Raw genomic sequence first — 13,638 nt, forward strand, 5'->3', positions numbered from 1 at the left:
AGGCAGAGCACAGCCAGGGGTTGTGCACTGACAACGGGACTGGCTGAGCAGAGGGTACTTGCTCTGGGTGTGTGCATTATCCGTATCAGTAATGCATGTACAAGTAGTGCTCTGGCATAGATGAACTTGATTTCAGTTCAGATCTAAGAAGAGCTCTGTTTTGTGCAGATAACCTATGGGCAAAATAATCAACACATTATGATTCTTTGCAGACTGCTCCACTTTTGCTCCTCGGTACTTCTTCACTTTCTTACTTCAGTGTAGTTCTGTAGAGTGCTTTGTATGGAAAAAAAAGTATCAGTCTAAATCTAGAAGGAAGAGAATGATGATCTGGGCAGAATGTGCCAGGCTGGTTGTTGTGAGGTTCACTCTGCTGTGTGATGCCTAGATTCAGACAACCCGAAGTCGCCCATATTCCTTGTTTGCCTTTGTTTGTTGGTTCTGTTCCTTCAGAAGTATCTGACTAAAAGGAAACAGAAGACACAGAGAATTAGGTAAGATGTGAGTCTTACTTTTCCAAGCTTTCAATCCCCATCTGAAAAACAACAAAAGTAATAGATCTTAATTAAGTCATAGGGCTACTGTGAGATAAATAGAAGACCGTGAGATGGCATAATACTGTAGTATTGGTCACTGTTTAAATAATCCAGATAGATATGACGTTTTGCACTCAACTCAGTCATTTAAACACAGGAATCCAGTGCCATTTGAGATGCCTGAAGTATTCAAGGTACCCACACAGAGCTAGTAGGTGTAACACAAGCTCTATGGGAGACCTGTGCCCTCCCAGCTGCTAGCCTGAGTGTCCTTAGGGCACCTCAGGTATCACTAGAAGCCTACACTGAGGCATTGAATCAAGTTCTCTGGGCATGATTCTCTGAAATCGTAGATTAAGATGCCTAAATTTAAGTGTCTCCATGTAGCTGCCTCCATATGAGCCAGGTGTAAAAGCACCCATTACAGCCAGTGAAGAGCTAGTCAGTGCAGTGGCATCAAGAGAGCTGTGCAATGGCCAAAAGTTGCTCTTTGGTTTACAGTGAAATTAATAGCTCTAGGATGCCTTCATATATCCTGTGCGAGCTTCAGATGCTCGTCCAATAGCGTACAAGTTTTTACGTCTTGTGTCATATGTGTTCTCCTTGTGCAATGTCTCATCTACTCTACCATTTCTCAAACAGTACATGTTCATGTTTAGCCAACTAAATCAAGCTCCATTAACTGTAACCTAACCCACATGAAGACATCTGTATGTAGACACCAAAACTTAGGTTTCTCAGTCTATAAATTGAGTTTTTATATACTGCAAACTCATGTGTGTTTGCTTTATATTTTGTCCTTTATCCTCTATCCTTTATACTTCATAATTCATACTTTATATTGTATACTTTATATTTTATATGTATATAAAATACAACTGTGCTATGTTTCTCCTCAGCTATAGGTTAGTACTAGCCTTCTTGTTGAGGAGGCGTCTCTCTGCCACACATATTCATCTATACATTTTTCTTTTCTTTCAGCTGTGGCTTGGCTGGAGCAATAGCAAATGCAAACTAGTTCAGCATTCAGCAGTAGCTATTGTAGATATTTGAAATGATGACTAGCTGTAGCTTGGCCAGATTGCCATAGCTAGTAACAGCATTTGTCTTTTCTCTCACTTCCTTATTACTGTCCCTCTCCTCTCCTCTTTCTTCATTCATCTTTCTTTCTCGCTTTTTAGATTGATCTTATATATCTTCGTTTTCTGTCATCCCCTTCCTTCCTTTTATTTCCTGCTTCTCCTGCTTCTCTTTTCTTGCTTCTAACATAATCAATATGCAGTTCACCAAAAAAAATCTTGTACATTGGGCATTTTCCCCATAGTTGCTTATTGTTAACATAACAAACTGGTGTCCATGGTATCCTTTTTTTTTTCCTTTTTCTGCCTGTTTCTGAAGAGCTGTTATGCTAGTTCCTAGAAGCTTTGAGGTGATAACAGGCATAGACAAGCACAATCTGTTCATTGTCAATATGAACTCTTGACGCTGCAACTGAAGCACACATGGGTGCAAACTCTTGATATATGCAGAAAACACATGTACAACCTTTTTTGCGCACTTTTTTTTTCTGAGTGCAAATACAAAGTCTCACCACCTTCTCACTACCAAAGCCTTAACATGTCTCACCCTCTGATAAACCTTCCAAGACAGCAGGATAATGATATGGCACACTAAATCAGAGGGTCTGGATAAAACATTATGTTTTAAAAAAAAAGATCCTGAAGTTAGTGATCTGACACTTGACTTTTACTGGAGAATCACACTGACAGCTGTTTGCTAAATACTGATGAATCACTGTCTGCTCTCTTTCCCTCATCCATTTGAAAACATTTCACACATTTGCTTCGGTGATTAGTTCAAACACTTTTGCTCTCCAATGAATGGGGCTTATCCTGAGTGCTTACTTAGCTTCAGATACGTGAGAGGCCGTATTTAGTGCAGGTAACCCGCATATCTCTTGCATAGCCAAAAGGTTTCAGAGCTGTAGTTCTTCAAGCACTCTGTGACAATGTTCGTTGTAAATCTTCCTATAAAAAATCTTGGGTAGCCCCAAGATCTCAGATGTCCCAAGCTCTTTTGGGTTTTTTTTGTGCAGTGGTGCCAAAGTAAGGTGCAAGTGGTTATGTGCATGAACGTGTTCCCTTTCTCATTTTCTTCATCCTCCCATTGTGTTGAAACCTTACTAGAAGAAATAATTTTATGTGAATAGTGAAGAATGGCTCTTCATTCATTTGACATGACTTGTTCACCTCTCATCTTATTCCAGGAGAAAGTTGCTCACTTTGGTGGGTTAAATATTGCTGGTGAGATTGAGTGACTATAAACAACACTCCTACAAGCACACCTTTGTCTTGCTCGCATATTGAACTGCCGTGATATTATTGGTGAATAAACCTAAGCAGAGCCCAAACCCTCTGTCTCTACTTTCCTGTGTGGTACTTACAATGGTTGGTAACTAACTCATTTATTGTTCTTCTAATGGTTTAAAAAGCCAACTTGGAATTCTGCTGTTAAGAAAGGTGTCATAGCCCACTAGACAAGATACAAAGGGGGACAGGGTGTATTCCTGTACTCTTATTTTGTCTATGGGAATAATTTGTGGAAAGATCCTCTCAAAACATCAGTATCCATGTTCAACTGTAGAGGGTTACGGAATGGGCAGCTCCACGACCTCTCACCCCAATACGCTGTGCAGGGTAGGTTTGCTGAGAAGTGTAAGTTGTGCTGGTTATGTATCAGGTACAAGTTGTTAGAGATTCGTATGTAGACTTAGACATCTCTCGCATAAATTATCTGTGTGTGGTCTGGTCTTTCTTTCTTTAGTCAATGGAAAGAAACAGGCACTTCTCAAGTGCAACTTGGCCTGTTTTAGACAGCTAAATTGGGATGAGATGATTCATGACATAGAAGTATTTCTTTTCTCTTAGCAGAAAGTGGATCTAGGTAGCTGGAAGAGAAGCAGACATCTGCATTGTCACTGTCTAAATACAGACAAATAAAACCCATACTTTACATATGTCCTGAAATAAAAAAAAAAGGACAAGCATTTGGGGTGTACCAGCTCTAAACACAATTAAGCTAGCACCAGTAAAAATACACGTTAAAAAGTGATAAAAGAATCTTGACAATGGGCAAACAACATGAGTAAGTCTCCTATGTCTAGAGCTGCTGCTTTCTTTACTAGCAGTGTCTGAAGTAGCTGCATTACCAGCAGTGCAAGGTATCTATATATGCTCCAGTCGTACTTTTAGGTGTAGTTGTTACCGGCATTTTCTCTCTCCCACAATCATCTCCAAGTCATATTGTCTCCCCACATCACTAGCACAGCACCACACAGCACTGGTTTTGATCAGGACAGATTACCTTACTGTCCAGCTCTCAACTGTACTTCCATGTTCATTTTATAGAGAACCAGTTTTTCATTTTATAGAAAACCATCAGTTTACTTCTTCCATGACCCTGCAAACACAGGAGTGTTTTCTATAATATGGTTTTTACTAGTGATTTGCCTAGTTTAAATCTTAAACTCCCTGAGCAGTAGAGATTCCCCTTTTTTGTCTGAGAGGTTGTCGCACATTATGGTACATCTCATGAAGACATGCTTTCTGATACTCAGCCTCTGATACTCAGCATCTTAGTACTTCATTCCTGAGTCAGGCTGTGACGCTGTGGCTGTATCAAGGCTATGCTAGGTTGGGAGTCAGAAGGAAATATCCTTTCTCATATTTACTGTTTGCCTGCCTTGAAATGCACATTAATCTGACTTTGCCTTGTTTAACCTAAAATGGGTAGAATACTTGTACAGAAACTTTCTTCTCTTATTTTCTCCTTTGCAGATGATCATTCCAGGATATGTCTGAAAGGTGAAAATAGCCACGACAATTCAGACTACATCAATGCTAGCCCAATTGTAAGTATGGTAACCTATGAGAAATAACCCAAATAGTCATTCCCTGTCTATCCTTGTTGTTAAATGATGCTAAACTAAGGCACCTCACTGCTCAGGTTGTGCAACCTCAGATTGTGAGCACCTCACAACTCTGATGGCTCAGGCTGTCCTTTCAAACTGAAGAGAAATAAATCTTCTACATGTGCATGCAATACCCTTGAAGTTTATGTACTAAGAAAAGAAAGTCACTAGATAGTCATCGTTCTATCCTGTAATACTGTCAGGTTTTCTGTACTTAATGTTACTAACTTATGGATTATAAAATTCAATGATACACCCTTAGCGGAACTTTTCCTTCCCTGAGGAGGTAAAACTTGCTTGCTCTTTTTTTGCTTTGTCCTACTAGCTACAGTCATAGGAGGAATAGTTTCTGTAGGCATAGGGAGCTGAGCTCCACAGGCTTCTGAACTTCTTCTGCATCAGGAAGTGACATTTCCTCTTACCTTTCTTCCTCTGTTGCTGTATCGATGCATAGCTTGGTGTTTCTGTAGCTCTCCTGGTTCTTCTCTGAGCTTGCTGTTTTGAAAGCAAGAACGAGATCCCTTACCACCTGTGTATTCATTCAAACTGCAAAATAGGTCAACCCAATTTTTGCCTCTGAATACTCCAGTGTGGCCCAGCTGCCCTTTCTCACTCTACGTAAGCTGAATATGAATCCTTTCTTGTCTGTGAAAGGTGATTGGGAGAAAAGGTCTCTATTTTTAGACACAAAACAGTTATGATAGAGCCAGTAGCACTGCCCTGTCATAGCGTCTCAATGGAAGTGCCATGATATCCATTTGAAGGGGGAAAAAGGTACTGTGCTCTTGACCTCCATGAGACTGCTACTATTGGAGTCACTTTTGCTCATGGTTCTTATTCACATTAATTAGGCACTAAAAAGTTATTATAGGGAAACTATGAGAAAGAACTTAGGATGGAGAATTAGATCTCACGCAGTGGGCTGTGTATGCCATTACTGGCTCATTTTCCTGGGGAGTATCACTCCCCCAGTTAAATCACTTTGTGTGGGCAAGGCAGCTGACAATTTGCAACAGCATGAAATTACAGGCTGCTTCGCTCCAATGTTGTTGACAATACTTTTTTTCTTAAAAAACCCCACAACTACATAGAAACTGTTCTCTGAGCTTTGTTTTTATTACTTTCAGCAGAGTTCAAAAGCTTTATTTCCTTGAACATATAAAAATGTTTTATTCAAAGAGTTAAAAAATACATAGAACCCAACAAACATCTTCGGGATGCTTTTGGCTTTGGCTTAGGGTAGAGGGGAAACCAAAGCACCTGCACACTCCAGGAATTGCCAGCTGCCATTTTAGAGGACAGGAGCAGATGCACACAGATTAAAGCAGGTTTTGGACCACTTTTAACTATGTCTCTGACTAGACCAAGCTCTAGCTGGCCCAGTATCAGGAGATCAGAGTAACTTGGTGCTTCAAGGAATATGTATCCTGCTTGTGAAGTCATGCAGAGAGGTCCAGCTCCAGGGCTTCAGTGCTCTGTTTGCCTGTCTTCAGGGCACATTCGGTGAGTTATGTTTGGTCAAACCTTAATTTGATAGTAGAAGCTGAGAGGTTTTGTGGCAAGCACAGGAGTGGGAGGTGTTAACTGGAAGTGAGATATTGTATTCTTGTAAGAGCTTGGTTGTAATTCGCATGACTACAACATGGTGCAGAAATGGATTTACAGCATCTGTAGACAGTGCTAAGCCAGGTTCAGTGTTGGCAGCAGTACAGATGCTGTGTTTTTACCGAATAACGAAGATGGGCTTCTGCAACCTGCCCAAAAGTCTGTGTAGACACAGCTTAACTGTTTTTAGTATACAAAATTGGTTGGGGAAGGGGTAAATTCTTGCATGTGTGTATATGCTTGTTGCAATTGTAGTTCTGGATTATAATGTATCTATTCCCTTAATTACACTGAAAAGTATTATAAAGTAGTGTTGGGGGTGGAGAGACAGGACCAAGATATCCCATTGACATAACTGGGAGGAGATTTGCTTTGTCAGGATGCCCGAAGCTAGTGCAGGCAGAGGATCTCTGCTTCCACAGCTTTAACTCTCTTGGTTTTACAGGGGGTTGTAATCTTGCCTTTCCATTCAGCACTTAATAAGGGTATTTTCTTCTGCAAGGTTAGAAGGTATTTATTTTTTGTAGATTTCCCAGACTCAAGAGTTTTGTTCAATAAAACAAGTCACACTGATGAAGCAAAAATTCTTATGGTTGTCTCTATACCTCTTATAGAAATATTTCTATGCCCAGAGATAAGGGGGGTGCACAAGTGTTTCATGGGATTGGGACAAGCACCCAGTATCTTGCATAGCCATGAAAAACTGCCAAGAAAAGCTCTTGAGTTCCGCTTCTTCATGGTAGGATAGGGACCCTACTGTGTGGGAAGGAGTGCCACAACCCACATTTGTGTAGACGACCTGTTATTCCAAGGAAGGAGATGCTCCAGATGGTTTTGTGGGTTCATTTCACTAAGTCAATAGTCATTTTGCTATTTTGAAAGCAATAGATAAAATGTGTGTTTCCTGAAGGTGATGCAGTGGGAGGTTGGTAGGAGGAAATCACTACTTTGCAAGCCCATAGTTTGGAAAGATTCCTTGCAAACTGTTTCATTTCAAAACAAATTAAATATCTTCAGGTTAGCGTAAATGTATTTGTTAATCTGGTATAGGTTTTGTATAATGAAGTAGAATATAGGAGTGGCAGAGACATTCAGTGTCTGTTCTCCCCGCCTCCGAAGCCTACTGGAATATTATATTGGGCACTTGATTCTGCAGTATTTACTGTGGCTGTACAGCTACTGCAGCCTGAGCTGGCCATACATGCTGTTACTAGTGCTGTTTATTTGAGTTCTTTTCTGTTAGCAGACACACGTTTAATCAACGTCTGTGTAAGTGTACAGTGGATGTGGACTATCAGTAAGTCTCCCTTTATTTGCTCTTGCAAAAATCCTACCATTTCTTTCCTTCAGACTGCTGCCTTTCAACTTAAATAACCTCAGTAATTATCATGTCAATACAGTGATGTTCCTGGTGCATTCGCGCCTTGCAGCGCTTGGGTTAGGAGTGAGCATTGTAGTAAGCTGCAAGATGGGCATTAATAGCACAGGATCAGTATGGTCTGAACTGACTAGAAGAGGCTTTTCCCTCCCTGCGCGTGTGAGCTGTCTGGTGGGGGAAAGGTGTAAAATAAAGTAATTATATTTGAGCTTCGGAAAGGGAGGCTTCCAGTTGTGTACATGTCGCTGGGTATCTCCAGCTTCTGGGTCAGTGGTCCAGCCTCCAGCTGGGGCTCACTCAACCTTAACTTAAGTCTAAATGAGTGCAGCAGTACACCGTAAAAAAATCCCTGTGCTAGACAATGAGCTGGCCACCTGCCCACATGTTTCTTCCTTTTAAAAAATGCTACCCCCCTCAAGACCTCCTTTCCCTCCATTATGTTGTGAAAACTGGGGTTAGATTGATGGCCTCACCACGGCTGGGAGTGGGTGAGGAGAATCAGCAAAGATTTGGTCCAAGTTCTTCCCATAGGTCTTTAATTTCACTGTAGCATGAGGCCAGGCAAAATGAGTCCTTAGGATAAATTTGCAGGGTAAAAGTGAGGTAGAAATCTGTTTCCCTCCTCTCTGAAATAACATAAAGTACTATGATAATAACTCTGCTATCGGCAGCTGAATGAAAGGCTTGCAATTACAGCACAAGAAGACCCTGACTGTGCAGAATAAAACTGTGATAATTACATCTGTCATATTTGTACTTAGTCCTCATTAAATTTCGAGAAAATCATCCAGTAGTAAATAATGTGCAATTTTTGCTTTTAAATCAGAGGTCATGAAAGTAAATGGGAATTCTGTTTTTCCTCATAGGGTGTCTGAGTGAGAAAAAATCCCATCAACTACATTTAAAACTCAGTTTGCTTATTATTGAAGACACCAGACTGAGGAATGTCATTAGCATGACAGTTTGTTCAAACACAGCATACAGATTTCATCACCAAGAATAGACTCTGAAATTCATAATGGTATTCACAACCAGATTTACTTCTTTCATTCCATTAGGGGTTTTAAAGGAAGGATTTAAAAATTGTTTTAAATTTTAACTCAAACATGAAGATGAGGACAAGTCTACCTTTTTGATTTTAATGCTGAGATGAATGTGATTACAAAGTTCATCTACATTTGCTGGATATGCTTTCTTTTACAACAACAAATACACTTTTTTACTTTTAGAGACTGTCTATACTCTGTGTAATAAATACATGCATGAAATAGATTTTATGGTATTATAAACACATTAAATCTGGAAGCTACACAGTAGCTTGAATCCATACGAATTTTGAGTTCAACTTTCTTTCCGTTATATTTGGTCTACATTGGATCTCATTCTGATCTCATGCAATTTAGGAATATTTCAGCTGAACTCAGAGGATTTAGATCAAGGTAAATGTGGTGTGAGTAAGACCCAGCATCTTTCCGTGTGGAAAGTAAGGATCTGATAAGCTGAGAGGAAAGGTAAAGGGCAGGAATGAATCGGTGTGTCATTTACGTGAGATTTCAAAATGGTCATTGATGCCTATTGACACTTTTGCTTCAGTTTACAGTTTTAGAAGACTACTTAACAAGAATCCATATGGACCACTCTTAAGTCCAAATAAACAAATTTGAGGATTTACTCCCGGAATGTATTGATTTTGCTGTATTTCATCAGCATTATCAGTGACATCAAACAGCAGCATGATCTCTATCTAAAAACTCAACAATGTTCAGAGTTCTTCAGGGAATCCTTGCAAAATGCTAGGATAAGGAAACTGGATAGTAGAACTCTGGAAAAACTAAAGGAGTAGCTTTTATTCTCTAGTAAACCAAGGGTGGAATTGTGGTCTGATATTAATTTAACAAAGGTACAACTAATTGTGATACTGTGTTCTTCATATATGTTCCTACTTTAAGATACTGTAAGTTGTGCCACTAAAGTTTTCTGTATTTTTTCTTTTCCAACAAGAAATCTGAATGCTCCTCCTTTTTGTTTCCATTTGCTTTTGATATTGGTAGTGATGGAAATCACCACAGTCAATTGCATGGTCAGTTATAGTAATCCTTGATCCCTTTCTTTCCCTAATACAAAATCACAGAAAAATAGATTGAAATATTATCAGCAGACTGGCCTTTGTTGTACTGCAGCAGAAAACGAGAATTCCGCCATAGCAGAACAGTTGTAGTAATTGCAGCTTTTTCTTTCCAAAAATGGCTGTTCGATCCAGTTCTGATGTAAGCCTTGTGAACTTTGTGCTTTGATGGGGACATAGAGGGAAAAATCTTGGTGTTTTTGAAGAATTACTATTAGGGTGATTTCTGAAAGTTGTTCTGATGTAAAATGTTAGCAAGCAGTCGATTTTTGTTTTAATACTTGATAGTATGGAGCCTGCTGCTCTCTATTGTTCTCTGGAGAATACATTTTCTGTTTTATTTTTGTGAAGTGAGAAATCTAAGGGATCCTTGAAAGAAGATAATGACTACTGACGTAAAAAAAAAGCCTTTTATTTGATCCTTGATTAGTTAGTTTAAAACCCATTACTGACTTTCTTTATTCAAACTTTTGTTAACTTTGATAGATTAAGATGCCCTTGGTGTTCTTGGTGACCTTGAGAGAATAAAAAAGAACATAACAAAAACATTCAAGAACCATCCCTTGCAGTCACCTACTCACATTAAATTGAATGTGACCAGAGTAGTGATTTTTCACACTTTTCTTAAAATATGTGGCCTTTAAAACAGTACATATAATAGAAAATTGATGAAACCAGGAATTTTTTTTTTAATTAGTTTAATCTTTGCTCTTATTTTTGTTCAGTTAAAGATCATTTAATAGTGTGATAGGGCTTTCTGCCATCTTCTATTTGCTCTAAGCAAGAAGAGTTTCTGCTCATAATTGTTTTCTGTGCGACACAATGTGCTTGGAATGTAATAATTGTAATTGTCTTTTGAATTATTGTTAAACTGCTGATACACTTCACTACTCTGTGCTTATTGTAATGTTTGCCACGTCCCAACAGCACCTTTGTGACAGAGGTTGATTAATGCTGAAATGCCAAGATTGGCCTATTCCTGATTTATCAGCTGAATGTTGAGAAGCATTTCCTCCATGACAGCGCTATTTGCATCATCCTTGATTTTTTTCTGCCTTTGTTTTCTGGCATGTCTACATACGAAAGAATTTAGTTTAAGAAGAAATTCAGAGTAAATTATTATTTTTCTAAAGTTTGGTGTATTCATTGTCAGTTACATTTCCAAGTCAGGCTCTTGCCTGTTAGACAAGTGATATCATTTTCAGGTGGATGCAGCCTACAACAGTTTCCAGTGGGAGTAGCAAGTCCTCCTCAGTGCAGGTTGATTTTTCTAAGCTAAGATTTTTAGTTCCAGCATAGGAAAACATTGAAGCATATGATTAAATCCTATAGATCTCTGTGGAATTGAAAACAAAACAACAGAAATTATTTCAATCATAATGGATTAAAAAAAAACCTTTAAGCCTGCCTTTGCTTAATCACATTTGCTGTTGCTTTCAGCTGTGTTTAGCTCAGTGTCTCAGTACTTACAAAAACAAAAGTTGCCCATTTTGAAATGGTTCCTAAGGGGTTTTTTTGATAATACTGCTTTCTGAAGAAAGCTAGTTTTTCCCTGATCTCAAAATACTCACAGTAGTAAATGTCCTGCTATCAGACTTGCTTTTGTCAAAAGGCAAAGAAAGCAATGTTGAAATTTGTTGTGAGCAATTGCTTGTTGTGAAGAGTTATTTGCTGATAAGAGAAGCATCTCAATGAAGCTCAGAATAAAATGATGGTATTATAGACATCCTGGTCAAGGTTTTTTATAACTGTGAGTGGTGAATCAGAAGTAAGCTTTTATTCTAAATGGATTCAGTGACTTCATTTTACCTGTGTTGTGTTGTCATGGAGAGTTTTAATATTAAGTCCAGCTTAATTATACATCAGAAAATTAGAAACATAAAAGTGTTCTCCTCCTTTTTGCAACATTCATCATATTGTTGTTCTGTTAGAATAACTTACATCTGTTCTTTTATGGTTCTTCCCTCTTTTATGTTGCACATAATTATGAGGTGCCTTCTTTTACGCTGACATGTACCATCACTGAAAATTTTGCTAGGCTATGAATAAATTCAGTAGATGCTTGTTAATGCAAATGTGACTCACATTCATTCTTATTCAGATCTTTACTTATAGAACAGAGTCGTGTATTGGGACAAATTCTGCCTTCAGCTACATGGGTATAAGTTAACTCTCGCCGACTTCAGTGTCACTGAGTCACACCCACACATCTGAGAGCTGAACTGGGTCTCTTTTCTTTATGTTCAAAGTTTTGTCTTGCCCAGTTCAGGGTTAGAATGAGTTTGTTTGTTTTTTAATCCTATCAGCAGATCTTCTTTTTCAGCAGAATGGGTCCTAAGATTTAGAACCAAGAAAAACACCCATCAGTTCGAAAACATTCATTGTAACGCACTAATCCTATTTACTCTTGATGGCTTTGTTTCTTAGATTCTTTATTTTTTCTGCTCAGTGAATTTTCTGCTCCTTGAATTAAATGTAATAATTAAGGTCTTTAAGCAGAACTTCCTCTATTGAGGCCAAATCCATGCATTTAGATAAATCAGCTAACCAGAAAAAGCCAGAAACTGAATTTGTTCCCCATTTTTGCTGTTTTTTAGTTACATGTGCCCTTGACTGGCACGGTGGAAATGGAGAACATATTTAGATGTGTGGAGCATTCTTAACACTCAGTGTAGGAAAATGTTTCAAATGGCTCCTAGGTTGCTATGAAACCACGAGTACTGATCTCAAATAAATGCCTTTGTCAACCACCATAAATGATCTTACGCTGCATATTGAGGACATAGGACATTGCTCATCATGTGTGCTGATATTCGTCTGGTAGCATCAGTCTTTCGTGGAAAAAGTTCTCCTCTGAGCTTAAAAATAGAAATAAAATTCTTTGCTTGCCAATAAAGGATGGAGGGACATGACGGTTCTTTAGGAAGTCCCTTGTTTCTGCCCTCACATACTTTCTGTCTCTAACACAGCAAGGGATTTTCTTTTAAATAAACCCAGTCTGTGTTCTTTTTCCTTATTCCAGATGGACCATGACCCCCGAAACCCTGCATATATTGCCACCCAGGGCCCTCTCCCTGCTACTGTCGCTGACTTCTGGCAGGTAGGTTAAACATCTGTTTGAAAACTGAATTTATGTTACAAGTCAAATGTTTTCCTGTGCTTCTAGAAATGTAAGGTGTATAAAAATATGTTGTGGTTGAGTCACAATAGGTGGAAAAACCTTCGTTCAAATGTCTTTTTTAAAATCTAGTACATGGATATTCAAGCGATTTATGTATATGACAAACCCTCCTAAGGAACAGTTGATCTGGAAATTATGTTGAAAACCTCAGGCCAAAGTATGCATATTTTAGTGCCAGGTCTCTGTAATTAAACTACTGCCAAGGACTGGATGATTTTCAGAGGGCCTGACCTTCTTAAGAGTGTAGCCAGAATTCATTGTCACTCTCCAGATCAAAAAGGACCTAACACTATGTGCCATGAATTTTTCCATTGAAACCTACTTCTCATATGTCCCAGTTCCCCAAAATGCTTAAATTCTTATGTATTTTCCCTACCACAGGTAGCTGAGTTAAAGGCTGAGTTAAGACCCTGCTGCATAAAGTTAAGTAGGTGCATAATTTTTTGCAGGATTAGGGCTAAAGGCAGTAGTTACTGATGCACAAATATGAGCTTACTTTGCATGCAGTTTTTTTATATGCTAGTGCAGCTCTCAGATTTGGACATACATACACCGCCAGGCTAGGTGTGTGTGATTGTGTGACAGATATTCTGCTTTAGATATTCCTTTGTAAGCGTAAAAGTGTGCCTGAAAGCTTACTGAAGCTGTTTGGGGAGGAGGCCGACTGGGGCTTATTATCAACACAAACATGTTTTTATTTTTTGTTTTGCATTATGAATTTAGAAACATTTGTTCTGAAGATAAAGAATATCTATGTAAAAATTTCAGAAGTGCCATTGTATTTTAGGAGCTTGCATCAGTTGAAATCATCATTTCTCTTCATCTGCATCACTTGGTCTATGA

The 13,638-nt window shown here is 38.8% G+C and overlaps 1 protein-coding gene across 2 annotated transcripts in view; it reads left to right on the forward strand.

Annotated features, from left to right (window-relative positions):
* PTPRN2 (protein tyrosine phosphatase receptor type N2) overlaps positions 1-13,638 on the forward strand; it is a 672,845-nt gene that overhangs the window by 612,125 nt on the left and 47,082 nt on the right. For both annotated transcript variants that reach the window (XM_052806687.1, XM_052806693.1), the window contains 2 exons: positions 4,373-4,446; positions 12,637-12,714. In XM_052806687.1, the coding sequence (XP_052662647.1) occupies positions 4,373-4,446; positions 12,637-12,714 (152 nt within the window). The remainder of the gene's footprint in view (positions 1-4,372; positions 4,447-12,636; positions 12,715-13,638) is intronic.

Source organism: Harpia harpyja, chromosome 1, assembly GCF_026419915.1.
Source record: "Harpia harpyja isolate bHarHar1 chromosome 1, bHarHar1 primary haplotype, whole genome shotgun sequence".
NCBI lineage: Eukaryota > Metazoa > Chordata > Aves > Accipitriformes > Accipitridae > Harpia > Harpia harpyja.